Source organism: Mesoplodon mirus (genome assembly GCF_964341445.2).
Source record: "Mesoplodon mirus genome assembly, chromosome: 2".
Taxonomy (NCBI): Eukaryota; Metazoa; Chordata; class Mammalia; order Artiodactyla; family Ziphiidae; genus Mesoplodon; species Mesoplodon mirus.
This window is the reverse complement of record NC_138977.1, coordinates 37,967,963-37,987,221: the sequence shown is the minus strand read 5'-3', so window position 1 is coordinate 37,987,221 and position 19,259 is coordinate 37,967,963. Positions and strand designations below refer to the sequence as shown.

At 39.2% G+C, this 19,259-nt stretch overlaps 1 protein-coding gene across 1 annotated transcript in view; it reads left to right on the top strand.

Annotated features, from left to right (window-relative positions):
* Window positions 1–19,259, top strand: part of CDS1 (CDP-diacylglycerol synthase 1) — a 70,798-nt gene that overhangs the window by 9,820 nt on the left and 41,719 nt on the right. The window contains exon 2 of the mRNA XM_082608941.1: window positions 15,546–15,673. Within this exon, the coding sequence (XP_082465067.1) occupies window positions 15,546–15,673 (128 nt within the window). The remainder of the gene's footprint in view (window positions 1–15,545; window positions 15,674–19,259) is intronic.

Below are 19,259 nucleotides of genomic sequence, written 5' to 3'. Positions count from 1 at the left end.
TCTTTCATAGTCAGAAGCCCTCATTTTATGTAAGTGCTACTGAGCTCCCAAGCAAGGTGACTTGGCCAAGATTACTCACCTAGCAAGAACAGTTGAGAACTATTCTAATCTTCAATGTTAGCATGAGCTGACAGACTCAGTTCATTCAACACATATTTACATGGTGCCTAATAAATGCCAGCCACTGCGCAAGGTCGTCTGCCAGCCTCTTGTGAGTCAAAAGTGAGGCCAATAGTATTTCTTCTTCTCACAAAGCTTATGAACTACTGGGGAGGGTTGTGGCACATCACCATTATTGCCAAGTGGACTTTGAGGTGGTGTGCTGAAAGTCCAATGGTTTTATTTTTTAAGGAAACCAAGGGCTGAGTTTCTTTAGGGTTAAGTGTTTTGCCTTTTGTCATAGTGCTAGTTAGAGGTGGAATCAGTACTGTCAGCCCTCATATCTGTGGGTTGCAAATCCATGGATTCAACCAACTGTGGATCAAGATATTTCAAAAAAAAAACCAAAAAACAAAAAACAATCCCAGAAGGTTCCAACAAGCAAACTTGAATTTGCTGCATACTCACAACTGTTTACATTGTACTTACAACTATTTACATTGTATTGGGTTTTATAAGTAATCTAGAGATGTTTTAAAGTGTATGAGAGGATTGTGTAGGTTATATTCTCTGATTTTTGTATCTGAGGGTGTCCAGGAACTATTCCCCACCCCCCTTCCCCCACTCCCACCAGGTACTGAGTGATTGCTGTACTTGCAACTCCCTGACTCCTAGTCTGGTGCTCTTCCTGCAACCTGTTGATGTGCCCTTATGGAGCCATTTCCATTAGTGACTGTCTTGACTACCACTCACACTAAGTCTGCAACGCTCTGGGTTACTGAAGGTGAAAAAAAAGAGAGCAAAGCAAAGAAAAAAATGTGATGTGTTCCATCATTCTAGACGTCAAAAACCTGCTGGCACATCAGACTAACAGCAGGTTCCCTGGTGTATTCAGGAGATGTCCTGTCTGGTGGTTTACTAGTCAACATCTCTCTTTGTTTAAGTTGCTCTGGGGCCAACTGACTCTCAGCGTCACAGTGGAAATGTGACATTTGTTTCATTTGTCATTTTTGGTATAATGTCACATTTAATTTCATAATTGTTTAGTAAGAAAGTTGTAGTTAGTAAACAAAAGTTTATTATTGCTTTATGAAAACAGATAATACTCCCCCAAGGCTAACATTTTATTTGTTAAGCCACTTAATGAGGAATTGGATTCGATAGTAATAATAGCTTACAATTTCATTGACTTAACTGAGTCCTTGGCATTATATTAAATGTTTCCATTTTATGGATAAAGAATCAGTTAGAAGGGGTGATGAAATCTGCCAAAACTTTGGTGCTAATAAAGACTGAGTTTGGTTTGAGATTCCTAAACGTTTTGAATCCCTAGGCGCTTGCATTCCTAGTATCACTTCTGGCCCAAGGTTCTGCTCAATGCCCCTTCTGCCTGTATTCACCTCCTGTGAATATTCGCTTCCCTCTGACCCAGTTCAGTCCCCTTCCCACAATTCCCCCCTCAGTAAACCACTCTCCCAAAGCATTTGTGTATGTAGCACTCTTTAATGAAGGTTGCTGCTAGGGGTGGGTATAGGAGACGGGAGGACATAGGAGTGGAGGCTGTTCCTTACAGCAGAATGAACAACTTCAAAACTGAGCATGAGGCAACTCTTTTCTTAAAATTCCTTAGCCACTCTATCCCTGGAGGTTCTACAGTGACCATCTTTGTGTAACGGCCCCAGCATACACACACAGTTCTTGTCCATGCACTCTTAGAAGTCAGTCTGGGTTTTAAATAACTTTATAAAAAATCACACCACCAGAGCAAATGCTTTTTGATCATAGTTTACCTATAAGTAAAACAGCAATGATAGTGTCTGTTTGACCTGTTTCATTAGGATTGTCTCTTTTTTTGAAAAAGCATATTTTTTTTTCTGTACCTTATATCCTTGTAGTTATTTACTTTATACACAGTAATTGGTACCTTTTATCCCCTACCCCTATCGTGCCTGTCTCCCCTTCCCTCTCCCCACTGGTAACCATTAGTCTGTTCTCTATATCTGTGAGTCTGTTTCTGTTTCGTTAGCTTCGTTTTTTTTTGTTTTGTTTTTGTTTTTGTTTGTTTGTTTTAGAGTCTGCAAGTAATTGATAAGATGTACTGTTTGTCTTTCTCTGTTTGACTTATTTCACTAAGCATAATACACTCCAGGTCCATCCACGTTGTTACAAATGGCAAAATTTATTCTTTTTTATGGTTGAGTAGCATTCCATTGTATATATAAATACACCACATCTTCTTTATCCATTCATTTGTTGATGGACACCTAGCTTGCTTCCATATGTTGACTATTGTAAATAATGCTGCTTTGAACATTGCGGTGTATGTATCTTTTTTAATTAGTGTTTTTGATTTTTTTCAGATATATACCCAGAAATGAAATTGCTGGATCATATGGTAGTTCTATTTTTAGTTTTTTCAGGAACCGCCATACTGTTTCCACAGTGCCTACACCGATTTATAATCCCACCAACAGTGCACAGAGTTCCTTTTTCTTCACATCCTCGACAACATTTGTCATTTGTGGTCTTTTTGACGATAGTCATTCTGACAGGTGTGAGATGATATATCATTGTGGTTTTGATTTGCATTTCTATGATAATTAGTAATGTTGAGCACCTTTTCATGTGCCTTTTGGCCATTCCTATCTCTTCTTTGGAAAAATGTCTATACAGGTCTTCTGCCTATTTTTTGATTGAGTTGTTTGGTTTTTTTGATATTGAGTTGTATGAGCTGTTTATATATTTTGGATATTAATCCCTTATCCGTCATAACATTTGCATATATTTTCTCTCATTCAGTAGGTTGTCTTTTTGTTTTGTTGATGGTTTTCATTGCTGTGCAAAAGCCTTTAAGTTTAATTAGGTCTCATTTATTTATTTTTGCTTTTATTTCCTTGCTTTAATAAACTGATCCAAAAATATACTGCTACAATTTATGTCAAAGAGTGTTCTGCCAGTGTTTTCTTCTAGTTTTATGATTTCCAGTCTTACATTTAGGTCTTTAATCCATTTTGAGTTTATTTTTGTATATGGTATGAGAAAATGTTATAATTTCATTCTTTCACATGTAGCTGCCCAGTTTCCAGCACCAGTTATTGAAGAGACTGTTTTTTTCTCCATTGTATATTCTTGCCTCCTTTGTCATAGATTAATTGACCATAAGTGCCTGGGTTTATTTCTGGGCTCTCTATTCTGTTCCATTGATCTATGTGTCTGTTCTTGTGCCAGTGCTATACTGTTTTGATGACTGTGGCTTTGTAGTATAGTATGAAGTCAGGGAATGTGATGCTTCCATCTCCATTCTTTCTCAAGATTGTTTTGACTATTTTGGGTCTTTTGTGATTCCATACAAATTTTAAAATTATTTGTTCTAGTTTTTTGAAAAATGCCATTGGTATTTTGTTAGGGATTGCATTGAATCTGTAGATTGCCTTGGGTAGTATGGTCATTTTAACAATATTAGTCCTCCCAATTCATGAACATGGTATATCTTTCCATCTGTTTGTGTCATCTTCAATTTCTTTCATCAGTGTCTTATAGCTTCCTGAGTACAGGTCTTTAATCTCCTTAGGAAAGTTTATTCCTAGGTATTTTATTCTTTTTGATGTGACTGTAAATGGGATAGTTTCCTCAATTTCTCTTTCTGGTAGTTCACTGTTAGTGTAAGAAATGCAATAGGTTTTTGTATATTAATTTCGTATTCTCCAAGTTTATCATCATTGATGAACCCTAGTAGTTTTTTAGTGGCGTCCTTAGGGTTTTCTGTGTATAATATGTCAACTGCAAACAGTGACAGTTTTACTTCTTCCTTTCCAGTTTGGAGTCCTTTTATTTCTTTTTCTTGTTTGATTGCTGTGGCTAGGACTTCCAATACTGTGTTGAATAAAAGTGGCAAGAGTGGGCATCCTCACCCTGTTCCTGATCTTAGAGGAAATGCTTTCAGCTTTTCACTGTTAGGTATGATGTTAGCTGTGGGCTTATCATATATGGCCTGTATTATGTTGAGGTATGCTCCCTGTATACTTACTTTGTTGACAGTTTTTGTCATAAACGGGTGTTTTACATAAAAATTTTTGTCAAAAACTTTTTCTGCATCTATTGAGACAATCATATGGTTTTTTATTATTCAGTCTATTAATTTGTTGTATCATGTTGATTGATTTGTGGATATTGAAAAATCCTTGCATCTGGGACAGATCCCACTTGATCATGGTGTATGATCTTTTAAATATATTGTTGGATTCAGTTTGCTAATATTTTGTTGAGGATTTCTGCATCTATGTTTGTCAGTGATATTGACCTGTAATTTTCATTTTTTGTGATATCTTTCTCTGGATTTGGTATCAGGGTGATGCTGGTACCATAGAATGAGTTTGGAAGCATTCCTTCCTCTGCAACTTTTTGGAATAGTTTGAGATAAATAGATGGCAACTCTTCCCTAAATGTTTGGTAGAATTCACCTGTGAAGCCATCTGGTCCTGGACTTTTTTGTTGGAGTTTTTTTTTTTTTTTTTTTAATAAATTTATTTATTTATTTATTTTTGGCTGCATTGATTTCTTCAGTGATCCATTGGTTGTTTAGTAGCGTATTGTTTACCCTTTTGTGTTTAGCCACGTGTTTGTGGATTTTTGCATTTTTTTCTTGTAATTGAAATAGTGTTGTAGTCAGAAATGATGCTTGATATGATTTTAGTTTCCTTAAACTTACCAAGGCTTGTTTTGTGCCCTAACACGTGCAGCTTGTGATCTATCCTGGAGAATGTATTCTATGTGCACTTGAAAAGAATGTGTATTCTGCTGCTTTTGGATGGTATGTTCTATATATATCTATTAAATTCATTTGGCCTATTGTGTAATTTAAGGCCAGTGTTTTCTTATTGACTTTCTGTCTGAATGGTCTGTCCGTTAATATAAGTGGGGTGTTAAGGTGCCCTACTATTTTTGTGTTACTGTCAATTTCTCCCTTTATGTCTGTTAATATTTGCTTTATTTATTTAGGTGTTCCTATGTTGGGTGCATATGTATTTGCAATTGTTATATCTTTTTCTTGAATTGATCACTTGATAATATCATTATGTAATATTCTTTGTCTCTTATAACAGTCCTTGTCTTAAAGTCTATTTTTGTCTGATATAATTATTACTTCCCTGGCTTTCTTTCGATTTCTATTTACATGGAATACCTTTTTCCATCTCCTCACTTTTAGTCTGTGTGTGTCTTTAGATCTGAAGTGAGTCTCTTATAGGCAGCATATATACAGGCCTTGTTTTTTTTTGTTTTTTTTGTTTGTTTGTTTGTTTTTGGGGGGTACGCGGGCCTCTCACTGTTGTGGCCTCTCCCGTTGCGGAGCACAGGCTCCGAATGCGCAGGCTCAGTGGCCATGGCTCACGGGCCTAGCCGCTCCGCGGCATGTGGGATCTTCCCGGACCGGGGCACGAACCCGTGTCCCCTGCGTCGGCAGGCGGACTCTCAACCACTGCGCCACCAGGGAAGCCCCAGGCCTTGTTTTTATATGCATTCTGTCACTTTGTGACTTTTGATTGGAGCATTTGGTCCATTTACACTGAAAGTAGTTATTGATATGTATGTTCTTGGTGCCATTTTTAAAATTGTTTTTGCGGTTCTTTTTTGTTCCTTTCTTCTTTTGTTGTCTGTTATGATTTGATGATTATCTTTAGTGTTATGTTTGGATTATTTCCTCTTTTTTGTGTGTGTGTCTATTGTCGATTTTTGGTTTATAGTTATCATCAGGTTTATACATACATGATTGTCTTAAGGTGCGGATTTCTTAATTTCAAATACATTTTAACAACTGTGCATTTGTTCTTGCCAACCCTTACAATGACTGTTTTCAACATTATATTTTACATCTTTTTATTTTGTGTATTCCTTAACTCCTTATTACAGACATAGGTAATTTTACTAGTTTTGTCTTTTAGCCTTCCTACTAGCTTTGTATGTGGTTGATTTACTACCTTTACTATATATTTGCCTTTACCAGTGAGCTTTTTCCTTTGTAGTTTTCATGCTTCTAGTTGTGGCCTTTTCTTTTTCTCTTAGAGAAGTCCTTGTAACATTTCTTGTAAAGATGATATGGTGGTGTTGAACTCTTCTAACTTTTGCTTGTCTGCAAAACTTTTTGTTTTTTCATCAAATCTGAATGAAAGCCTTGCCAGGTAGAATATTCCTGGTGCTAGGTTTTCCCCTTTCAACACTTTAAGTATATTGTGCCACTCCCTTCTGGCCTGCAGAGTTTGTGCTGAAAAGTCAGTTGATAAGCTTATGGGAGTTCCTTTTTACATAACTTATTGATTTTTACCTTGCTGCTTTTAATATTCTCTATTTATCTTTAATTTTTGCCATTTTAATTATGATGTGTCTTGGTGTGTTCCTCTTTGGGTTGATCCTGTATGAGATGCCCTGTGCTTCCTGGACCTGTATGTTTGCTTCCTATTCCAGGTTAGGGAACTTTTCAGCTCTTATGTCTGCCAGTATGTTCTCCACCCCTTTCTATTTCTCTTCTCCTTCTGGGACCTCTGTGATGCAAATATTAGTATGCCTGATGTTGAAGTGGAGCTCTCTTAAACTGTACTCATTTCTTTTTATTTGTTTTTCTTTTTTCTGTTCAGCTTCAGTGATATCCACTATTCTGTCTTCCAGTTCACTTATCTGTTCCCTTGTATCAGTTAATCTACTGTTGATTCCTTCTAGTGTATTTTTCATTACAGTTATTGTGTTCTTCATCTCTTTTTGGTTCTCCTTTATATCTTCTAACTCTTGTTATGAACTTCTAACTTCTCACTCATCCATTCTTCTTCCAAGTTCTTTGATAGTCTTTATGATCGTTACCCTGAACTCTTTCTTGGGTAGATTGCCTATCTCCACTTCACTTAGCCTTGTTCCAGGGTTTTATCTTGTTTCTTCATTTGGAACATGTTCCTCTGTTACCTCATTTTGCCTAATTTGCTGTTTTTATTTCTATGTATCTGGTAGACTGGTTACATTTGACCTTGGAGAAGTGGCTCTTTGTAGGAGATATCCTATCAGCACACTCTCCTCCGGTCATCAGAGCTATATGCTATAAGCATGCCCCCTACGTGGACTGCATGGCACCTTCTCTCATGGAGGGCTGTCTAATGTGGGTGGTCTGGTTGGCGTGGCTGGCCCCTTGTCCAGTTGGTTGCTGGACCCTGCCATGTGCACAGGCTGCCAGCTGCTGTTTGGCAGGGCTGGATCACAAGGTCACTGGGTGCAGAACCCCAGGGGGTCCCAGGGCTAGTGCTGGCTCACTGATGAGCAGAGCCAGATTCTGGGGTGGGTGGTTGTGGGGCCTAGGCATCAGAACTGGTGTCGGACTGCTATTGGGTGGGACTGGTTCCTGACATAGCTGGTGTGGAACCCAGGGTGTCCAGAAGCTTGTGTCAGCCCCCTAGTTAGTGGGGCCAGATCCTGGAGTGACTGGCTGAGGGTTGTCTCAGAGCTGGTATTGTCCTGCTGGTGGGTGTGGCTTGTCTTGAGGCTAGAGGTGGCTCACTGGTGGGCGGGGCCTAAACCCATGGCATTTGGGGGCCAGTGCCTGCTCACTGGTGAGTGGAGCTGGGTTCCAGGGTCTCTGGCTGTAGGGCCATGGGAGTTCTGAGTCTAGTGCCTGGGCACTGGTGTATGGGGCCAGGTCTTGGGCCCTCTGGTGGACAGGGCTGTGTCCAGGGGTGGCTGTGGGCTCCGAGGTTCTTAAAGTAACCTGCCTTCTGATGGGTGGGGCTGCAAGGAACATGCTCAGCTAAGTTACTTGGCTTGACGGATCCCAGTACTGGTGCCTGTAGTCCGGTGGGTGGGGGTGGGGTGAGGTGGCAGACTGGGTCCCAAAGCTAGTAAGCTAGAAGGAGAATTCCAGGTGGACACTTGCCAGCATCCAGCATCACTTGACAGCATCAGAATTCTAGATGGACACTTCTACATGGTAGAAGGAGCTCCCCAAGATGGCTGCCACCAGTGTCTGTTTCCCTGGGGCGAGCTCCAGTTGTCTCCTGCCTCTACTGGAGACTTGCCAAAATCAGCAGATGGATCTGACCCAGGCTCCTTTCAAATTACTGCTCCTGCCCTGGGTCCCAGAGCGTGAGAAGTTTTCTTTAAGAATGGAGTTTCTATTTCCCACAGCCTCTGGGTCTCCCAAAAGTAAGTCCCCCGGCCTTCAAAGCCAAATGTTCTGAGGGCTCATTTTCCCCGTGTAAGACCCCCAGGCTGGGGAGCCTAATGTGTGGGGCTCAGACCCCTCACTCCTAGGGGAGAACCTCTGCAATTGTAATTATTCTGTTTGTGGGTTGCCCACCTGGTGGTATGGCTCTTGACTATACCACAACACTGCCCCTCCTACCCATCTCCTGTGGCTCCTTCTTTGGATCTTTAGTTGTAGAAGATCTTTTCTGGTAGATTCTATCACTCTCATCAGTAGTTGTTCTGTTAATAGTTATAAAGTTGGTGTGCCCATGAAAGGAGGTGAGCTCAAGGTTTTTGTACTCCACCATCTTGGCCGTGATTGTCTCTTGAGGATCTCATAAAATGATGGAAGTTTAAACACTTAAAAAAATTATATATGTGTGTGTGTATATATATATATATATATATATTCATACATATATATGTCTGTGTATATCTATATATCTACATATCTATACCTATCTATCGATTGATACTGAGCAGGGCCCTGTGGAGCTCTTGGGCACAAAGCCTTTCTGAGTCCCCCATTTCTTTGATTACAGGAAATAGCCTTTATTCAGCCTCCATGACTTTCCCTGAGTTCCAGTGGGCAGATTCAAGCAGTTGTTAATTAGGGAAGGGAGAGGATGCGAGACGAGAGAAACAGTCAAGAGAAACAGTAGTGCAGCCTTGGGGCAAGGTCCTGGTTCCCCAGCAACTGATATACACAGCCATACCTTTGAACTGTTCTGCAGATACTGAAATCCCCTCCAGGTGGGAAGAGCTGACAAGTAATGATGGTATGCTTCCCACAAGCACGTAGACCCCAGACCAGTTGGAACCTGAAGGTTGATGACGCTGACTCCTACTTAGCTCACCGCCAACCAACCAATCAGAAGAATGTCCACAAGCTGATCACACCCCATTACTGTAAAACTTCTCACCACCCTCTCCAAGTTGGGACTCACGGTTTTGAGGGCATTAGCCCGCTGTGGCCCCCTTTGCCTGGCAAAGCAATAAAGCTATTCTTTTCTACTTCACCCAAAACTCTGTCTCCGAGATTTGACTCGGTGTCGGGGTACAGAGGCCGGATTTGGCTTCAATTTTGGTGCGCAGCGTGGGGCTTACTCAGGGACAGTCCCAGGTGGGGGGGTTCCCTTGGCTTGATCGGACGCTCCGAGGTTTTCTCCACTCCAGCCTCTTTCAAGAGAGCGGAGGGTTGGAGAATTCCTTTAGAGGCCAGATCGCCTGGGACTCTTGCCTGGAAAGGCCAAGCCCCAGTCTATCCTGTCCGCCATCCTGGCAGCTGGAACTCCAAGGCGGGAGTAGGGCAGAAGAGGGACCACCCTAGCAGCTGCCAAGGCCATCTTTGCCTCGAGAACATTCCTCTCTTCCTCCCCCCTGGACTGCCCTGGACTTCCTACTCCAAGGAATTGTTTTGGGGAAGCAGAAAAGTAGCGTTTGGGATGTTGCGACACCTCTGCCAGTGTTTTGGTAAGCCACCTCAGCTTGCATGCTGAGGCCACTTGGTTTGGTCTGTTTGGCGAACCTCTGGTTCCTGTTTGGGGATTTTTCCATTAGGAAGATCCAAGGCCACCGGGTTAGTGGGAGTTGGAAGACAGTTTGAGCCTTGGGCTGTTTGTTTTTGTGTGTGTGTGTGTGGCTTCTGTTTGGCTGGCGAGGATTCTGGTTTTGCTTTCCATTTCTTGTGCACGGCTGTTTAATTCGACTCAACATGGGAAGCGCTTCTTCTTGTATTCCATCTGATAGGCCCCCGGGAAAATTTTGGCAGATTGGTCGACCTATAACTATGAATCTATGACTAAAAAGAATAAGGTTCTATTGTAATTCTGTTTGGCCAAAGTATATTCTTAAAAGTGAGGAGAGGTGGCCTTTGCATGGTGGCCTAAATTATTATACTATTCTTCAGGTAGAATTGTTTTGTCACAGGAATGGAAAGGCTGGGAATTCTCTCCACTCCATCTGGGCTAGCCACTCTGGGCTCCCTGAGAGCCAACTCTGGGTTTGTTCTCTTTCAAGAACTGACCCAGTCTATTTGGAAGCCTTTCTCTGGGAGTGGAAGTGGAATTTTTAAACTATACCTCCTCTGATATTCTGTCTGTGTGGCCGTAGTTTATCTGTTGTTTGTGTTTTGGGGGATATTGTTTTGGGGTAAGCCACTCAGGCTTGCACAGGATGGGAAAATTCTACCCAATCATTGCGAGCCATTTTGAGTTCTCAGTCTGGGAGTAGAAATGGAATCTTTGGGCTACACCTTGTCTGATCTTTTGTTTGTGGGACTGTGTTTGTTGTTTGTATGTATGTGTGTCAGTACTTATATTGACCAGTCGAGACGTCTTTGCTAAATAATAGGGCTCACATGAGACAATACCAGGGAATCCTTCCCTGTTGTGTCAGGCTTTGCCTGTGGCGGAATGCTGGTTGGGCTTTTCCCTTTGGGACAAGCCTTGTTATGCATAACCAGAGTTCTGTTCCATCTTGTAACGGCCCCCCTGCCCCCCAGGGTATTGTTACAAAACTGCCAGACCTTCAACTATGCTCCCATGAAAAGGGAATTGGTATTTCTCTCCCTGTGCCCAGACCCTCACGAATACTTATCTTATCTAGACTATCTCTAGGAAAAAAAAAAAAAAAAGGTGGGGGGGCAGAGGGGGAAGCCTTTTTAAAATCAAGCGGAAAAACTGAGATTTCTGGTTGTCTTTATGTAAAAGTTAACTTGTAAATGAGCTCTATTTAATTCACTTAAAATTAAGCACTTACAGATTAAATCTAAATGGGTAGAAAATGGCCAAGATAAAATTTTAGGACCACATGATCTGGGGAATATTCAGTACTGAACTGATATTTGCTATTGAAGGTGGCTTAAGCTTGTTGGTTTTATTAACATAGACATTTCTTTAGAGTTATCAATGTTAAGTAATGCAAGTGAGATAAGAGCTTTTGGGTAAAACTCTTTAGGAATAATTGTTTTAGGAATGTGTACTTAAGAATAATCTTTTCAGCTGCTTGGTAGCTTAAAAATTTAGAGTTAAGTTAAATGATGGAAGTTTATTGAATAGGTAGGTCATTTCCAAATAAAATATTAAGATACTGAAACATTAATTAGTGAATGTTGGCTTCCCTTGGCAGAGAGAGACTAAAGGTATTTAGGAATCTAAAGGTATTTGGTGCCACCCTGGGCTATTCTCCGTAAGAAAGCACATGTTTTTAGAATTGTGCATGGTCAGGATTTTCTAAGATTGGATTATTAAATCTAGCTGGGTAGATGGATTTTGTTGGGAGTTGGCTAGGGCAAGACCAGATTCAGATTCGGTTTCTCCCTTCAAAGTTTTCTTAAAATACTGCTTTTGACAACAGCTCGTGAGTTTCTTTGCCTTTAAGTGATCTATATTTGCTTTTGAAGTCTCTTCACTTTGGTTAAATGAAATAAGTATTGTTTGACAGATTCTAAAAGTTCTTTCAACCTCCAGCTAACGTTAAGATGCTTTAGAAGGCCGAGGCATCTCAGAGAGAAATATTTAATTAGTATGCTAAATTACATGGCATTCCTAAAAATCTAGTATGTCCTTGTGAAATGTTATCAGTCATAATTCTAGTTATTTTAAAATGTTGCACGTTACAGCAATAACTAAGTTTCTTTTGTCAATCCCATTGTGATCAAATGTTTAACCATGACTTTTTAAGTCTCTATGATTTGTAGACAGTTATTATTGTATTTTGATAAATCTCAGGTTGTACTGGGAAACTGGGTAAGAAATTAAAAAAAAAAATCCTAAGGGAAAACTTGACGGTTTCATAAAAAGTTAACAAGAGGATTGGTTACTAAATGAACTGGTGAATATGGTTATAATTTTTATGAGTTTTGTCTGAAATGTTACTGGCTTTGATCTGTGTTTTCCAGATATAGGAAAAAAACTTCCCCTCAAGTTGGTTATGATTTGCAACAATTTGGTAAATTACACCTCTGTGAGTAAAATTGAGATATTTTTCTTTTCCCTCTGCCTGTTCCCTTCAAAAATTGGAGACTCTTGGGTTCTGAGCAGCCTTATCGGGCGAATGAGAAAAATTGTCTCCTGGCATGTGCAGAAATCTTGATATTTTGGGGACCTCTAAAAGAGAGAAATCCACCTAGGCAAAATCTGATGGCAGGCCTTTGATGTGGCTTTCCTGGCCTTGAGAGGCCTTTTGGAAATTTAGTCTGAGACTTCTTCTGAGGAATTACACCAGAGTCAATGTGGAAGAACCTATGTGGTCAATGGACCAATCTTATTTTAGAAACAAATTAGTCTTGGCTGTACTTGATGAACATGAGGGCAATTTTAGAAAAAAATTATGTTTCACTGAATATTAAATTCTAGTTTTGTTAATTAATGTCTGTGCTTACCAAGACTCACTTCCCACATAGTTCCTTGTGGTTATTGTTATATTGTTCCAAAATTTAATTAAATTGTTAGAAGAACACTCTAAGTTTGTTTCTGAAGCCTAACTTTGTAATCAGTCTTTGGATAAAGATCAGATGCTCCATGATCTACAACCAGAAGATTAACGCCGGGTTATGTTCATTCAAATTTAAAGGGTCACTTATGTTGGGGACAATTAAACCCATACTAGGGATAACCAGACTAGTAACACTAGGAAACTGGGCTGGGTGCCTTATGGACAATGCCAATATATAATTTCCCTTAAAGAAAAGGATTTGTACAGAACAGACTAAGTCAGAAGACCTGGGATATACTGGGCTGCACCTAATGGAAGGTCTTAACTTATATTCTGAATTATGACCTTACTAATCTGCTAGCTATATTGTTTTTTATATTGCCTGTTTTGCAAAATTGTTGTTTCTTGCATTACCAAATGTGTGACTCAGCCTCTGATAAAATGATGTTGTATAGTTCCATATGAGATCAATGACTGTAATAGTGTAACTCTAGATATGGGAAGAAGCAACAAGAGGGAATAGTTTCCTGGACCGTAAGAAACTAGTAAGACAGGTGGCCCAGAGACTTTTGGTTACTATTAAGGCCTAGTCCAGTAAGTAATAGCACATTGAGTGGTCTATCAGCGAAATCTTTGCCAGACCGGGGAATGAGCATTCCTAGCACAGTGGGACAAAATGGTCATGAAATGCCCCCCAAACCATGGTCAAGTTTATGATCCTGAAGGGGCTCTGCCAACTGCAAGTTGCCATCTGCCTCTGCAAGGATTAGGTCAATGGCCACTGTGGCCACTGACCTTCAACACCTCCTGAAAGGAATTCAGGGTGGAGATCAGGAATGAGGCACCCTGCTCTGAGAAAAACTGGCAGAACAGGGCTTTAGATAGTTAGATATTTTCAGAAGATTTTATGAGCCCCAATTCTTGGCATCTTCTCATATCTAGAAAAGCACTGAAATCATTAACGGTGATATCTGCTTTGGCCATTAAGAAGAGAAATGCAATTGAAAGTCAAAATGGAGTAGCTGTTGGTTCAGACATATGGATGTGATTTCAGACATGCTCCTGTATTGCTGAGAACTCGAATTTTCTGAGCTGTGTCAGACCTAGGGGATGGCACCAGCCAATCTCAAAACAGTGTCCACTGGTAACTGCAACCTTATGGTTTCAAGGTATCCTCTTGTAACTATTAAACTTTTTAGACAATAAAATTGCTTTAGATCAGATATTAACAACGAAAGAGGAGACATATTTAATGGCCAATGGCTCCTGTTATATATGCCTGAATACCATATCAGAAGTTAAAACCTAGTTAGATGAAATTAGACAACTGGCTACCTGGCTACAAGTCTCCCTTAAAGAGCCAGGTCCAGACTGGGTTTCAGGCTTAAATTCCCAGGGGATTGAGACCTTAATCATACTAAACTCAGATCCAGGACTTGGAACTCAGTAATATTTCCAACTCGGTGTCCCAAATTGAGGCAGGACTATGCCCCATTTCAGCTGGAAGTAGCCAGAGTGGTTGTCACCCTATTCCCTAAAAGATTCAGGGAAAGTTAAAAAAGGGAGATTAAAACCAAGTCCCCTGAAACCGAGTTCCTCTGCTGAGTTTATGATTAATGTCTCTATCCAAAACAGTTATTCCCTTCCTTGTCCAGTATCTGTTCTCAAGATTGAGGAGTATCAAAGAAAAGGGGGGATTGTTACCAAGCAGGGCCCTGTGGGGCTCTTGGGCACAGAGACTTTCTGTGTCCCCCCATTTCTCTAACTGCAGAAAATAGCCTTCATTCAGCCTCCATGACCTTCTCTGAGTTCCAATGGGCAGATTCAAGCAGTTGTTAATTAGGGAACAGAGGGGATGTGAGACAAGGGAGAAACAGTCAAGAGAAACAGTAATGCAGCCTTGGGGCAAGGTCCTGGTTCCCCATCAACGGATACACACAACAATATCTTTGAGCTGTTTTGCAGATAATGAAACCTCCTCCAGATGGGAAGAGTTAACAATTAATGATGGTATGCTTCCCACAAGCACGTAGACCCCAGACCAGTTGGAACCTTAAGGTTGATGATGCTGACTTCTACTTACCGCATCACCAACCAACCAATCAGAAGAATGTCCACAAGCTGATCACACCCTATTACTATAAAACCTCTCACTACCCTCTCCAAGTTGGGACACATGGGTTTTGAGGGCATTAGCCCACTGTGGCCCCCTTTGCCTGGCAAAGCAATAAAACTATTCTTTTCTACTTCACCCAAAACTCTCTGAGATTTAACTCAGGGTCCGGGTACAGAGGCTGGATTCGTCTTCTCTATCTATCTATCTATCTATCTATCTATCTATCTATCTATCTATCTATCTATCTAAAATGCTATGCCAGTGTAAGACATTCCTCTTGTTGTTGATGCTTTGATTGTAATCAAATAAAAAAAGAGACTATGTACAGTTGATCAGAATCTATGTGGCATTAACACTGTATTCTCTGTTAAGTAGAAAAACAATAAATGTTTGATTCTGTGGAAAATTTCTGATTTAGATAATATAGGAGTTTCTTTTTGTGTCTTTTGTTTAAATTAATCCTTTATATTGATAGACTTTAGCAAAGATAATCAAACTTTTCTAACTAGGATGTACAACAGTGCTTGGATATTCAAGATAAGTTAATAGTTATTTTTTTGTTTTAAGTTATATAAAGGAGAGTTGGCACACTGAGCAATAAATAAATGCATTGGCAAGGATGTGCTTTTTCTTCCTTTTATTTTGAAAAGTGATTTTCTCTTTTCTTTAACTTTAGGAAACAGATATTGATGACAGATATGGAGATTTGGATTCCAGAACAGATTCTGATATTCCAGAAATTCCACCATCCTCAGATAGAACCCCTGAGATCCTCAAGAAAGCTCTATCTGGTTTGTCTTCAAGGTATGGTTGGTTGAAGATGAATCTAATGGGTACACAAGATAAGCTGTGAGGTTATCCTGGACCATGTCCAATGTAATAAATTTCACTTTTGGTGAGTTTTAGAGCTATGAGAGGAGGCTTTACACTTTTTCACCATATATGAGCACACTATTAGAGGCTTGATGTACATCCTTTCGTTCATCCTTAAAATCTTAAGTGTGAGAAAACCAAGTCTGAGAGTTTAAGTTTAACTGGTGAAGGTTACAGAGCTAGCAAGTTGTGGACCTGGCATTTCTGCCCTTGTCTGCCAGGTTTCTGAAGCCGGTGACCCATTTACCAAAGCAGGTTGCCTTTTCTGGTATCGGAACATCTAAAAAAGAAAATTCTATGTTCTCTGTTCCCTGTTTTTCAAATGCCAGATGGATATAGGTATTTTTTTCCCTTTTAACAGAGTTTAAAATCATTGTCCAAAACTCTACAACCCTTTACCATTTTATATTTGTGCTATACTTTAAAATGTTTAATAACCACCCAATTTCAGCTAATTTTATATTGCCCTCCATTGTATTCTTTGTAATATGAATTATAAAACTTATAAAAACAAAATAAATATAATATTTTATCCAGATTAACATATGAAACCTTAAATATTGGTACAGAACACTCTTTTTACAAGTTTTAAATACTGTTACACACAGTAAGAGGTCCATTTTACACCATGCCCAAGAGACACACAAATGTATATTTTAACTGCTGTAAAAATGTTATAAAGCAATTCTTGCCATTGCTATGTGTGATGCTCTCTGATTTCTTTTATTTTTGATAGCTGTTCTATGTTTTTGAACAAAAATACGCTGGATTACTAAATTGATTTTACTACCCATGGGTCATAAATTGGAGTTTGAAAAATACTGATTTAGTCATATCTAGTAAATATAATGTGAGCTTTTCTGATTTTTAATTTCCTAGAGGATGATCATAGTAGAATAAATTGGTTCAGAACAGAGTTTTCATATTTTTTAGCCAGTAGAATACATTTTTGCTGTCCATTATTAAAAGCATGGTTATCATTTTAGTAGTTCTTGTTCCCAGTTGTTTTCATGACCTAGTTCACAGATGTACCTTTTTTAAAAAAATCTCACCTGGTCTTTCTCAGATCTGGATTTTTTTTCATATTGATGTTATGTAAGAATAATGCTGGATTACTGTGTGTCATTCATAACAAGATTTTCCTTAATAATTTTTTTTTCCTGGCATAAAGCAACAATGGCAAGTAGTAGTAGCTGGTATTTATTGAGCATGTATATTTGCTAGGTGCTGCTCCAAGCACTTTATATGTGTTGACTAATTTATTCTCACAACAGCCCTGTAACTGTATAAATGGAGAAACTGAAGCACAGAAATGTTTTATATCAAGGGTCGTGTAGCTAGCAAGTGATAGAGCCACATTCTGAACCTAGGCATTGTGCTCTGTTTATGAAAGAATTGGTTTTAACAGCAGATAATATATGACTAGTTTCAATCTTTTCGAGAAACTTCTCTGTAAAGATTAAATAAATGTTTTAAAATCTACATTTTACACATTTTAGCCTCTTTTTATTTAATACCCCAAATAGTATGCCTTGCAAAGATTTAGAAATTGTAGATGCATAGGATTAAAAATACTAATTACATAAGGAATGTACATGGTTTGCCGAAGAAAACCCTATAATCCTCCTACCAAGACATTAATATTTAAAATACTGTGATGTTTATCTTTGAAGCTTTTTTGTTTTTTGCATTGTGTGCATGTGTGTGCCTGTGTGTGTAATGTAAAAATAGCATTGTACTGTTTTCTGCCTTGCTATTTTCATTTTCATTCCATGGTATTAGGAACAACATCCTTAAATATGTGTAAATATTTTAATGGCTGTATGATATATTCCTTTGTACAGCTATAGTTCAACTTACTTAATTTAAACAGCTATTGCTAGACATTTAGCCAATTTCTAAATTTTCACAATTAAAACCAACTCTGCTTTAAATATATTTCTTTATAGATAACTTTTATTTAGCATCAATAATTATTTTCTTAATATAAAATTTTGAAAGTGAAATTCCTTGGTCAAGATTTATGTTCATTTCTAAGGCTCTAATATATAATGCCAAAAAGAGCATAAGCCATTGAAATTGGAAAGAGCGTGAAAGGTCTTCAGTCACTTGGCAGTTGTCCCAGTCTGTTTCTTGACCCATGTATGGGTCTGTGGAAATGAATATTCATTAGCCAGTGAAGTCTGGCTCTATCCTTTAGTAAAGAGCTTCTTCAGCAATGAATCTAACTTAGTAGTTCTCTCTGGAAGGGGCAGTGCCTTGGGTTTTGTACCTTCCCCCAACCACTGAACATTTGGCAGTGTCTGGAGACATTTTAGGTTGTCGCAATAAGAGATGGTGCTGCTGGCACTTAGTAGGTAGAGGCCAGGGAAGATCCTACAGTACACAGAACAACTCTTCACAACAAAGAATGATCTGGCTCAAATGTTACTAGTGAAGGTTGAGAAACCGTGGAAATACCCAGGCATAGTCTTGCTGGTGCTCTTGTACTCTATAATGCCATCTTCCTTCTCCCTGGGAACCTGCACACGTCCTGTCAACTTCCTTTTAAGGCTGGTGGATGGACTTTCTCAAAACTCCTGCTCTTTGCTAGATGGCCCACCAAGTTCTTGTTTGTTCTTGAAGAGTGCCTCTGTGCCCTAATTCTTGGCTCAGGTGAACTGCCTTGTCAACCTAGGTCTTTCTCATTATGCTTGTACCACTAGGAAAATTTTTTTTTTTGATTTTATTACTTTTGGGACTTCCGCAGCGGTCCAGTGGTTAAAACTCCGCATTTCCACTGCAAGGGGCATGGGTTCGATCCCTGGTCGAGGAACTAGGATCCCACATGCTGTGTGGCGTGGCCAAAAAAAAAAAAAAGAAAATAAATTTTTATTACTTTTGAAATAAAAACCCCTTAAGAATACTAACCCCTTAGTAACAGTAAGACATTGTGCATCACATAACTGATTTGAGCAATAAATGTGTAACCACTTTAGATAATCACTTTAAAGGATGCTGCTTAATTATATACTTTTTAGAAATTTCATTTCTAGCTCATATAGGTCCTGGAAACATGAGACTTGAATGGATTTCTCTACTGATTCTGAGTTCCTTTACCTAAAACAATCTGTGAGGTGATGACTTGGACTCAAAATTAAGGCTTTCTCTAATGTGATCATGGTGGCATGGTAAAGGAAATCAAGAATTTTGAATTTGGAACCAGACTTTCCTCTGGATTTTAGTAACAATGGTACATATTTTTTTGCCTATCAATGCTCTGTTTTGAATTCAGTGCTTCTCCCCTGAGAGATAACATTGGGTTGCTGTATCAATGGATATATATATTAAGTTTAAGTATGTGCTTTTATGTGCTTAACTTTGTGTTAAGTATTCTTGGGAGATTTGGGGAGTCATTTAAATTAAAATAAGGCAATTAAGTCTTTGATCTTGTTGGGGAGGGGAATTTTTCTGGCTGGAGTAACATCTGTATAATAAAAGAGAGTAGGTCTTTGTTTAAATCTCTGGTTCTCAGAAG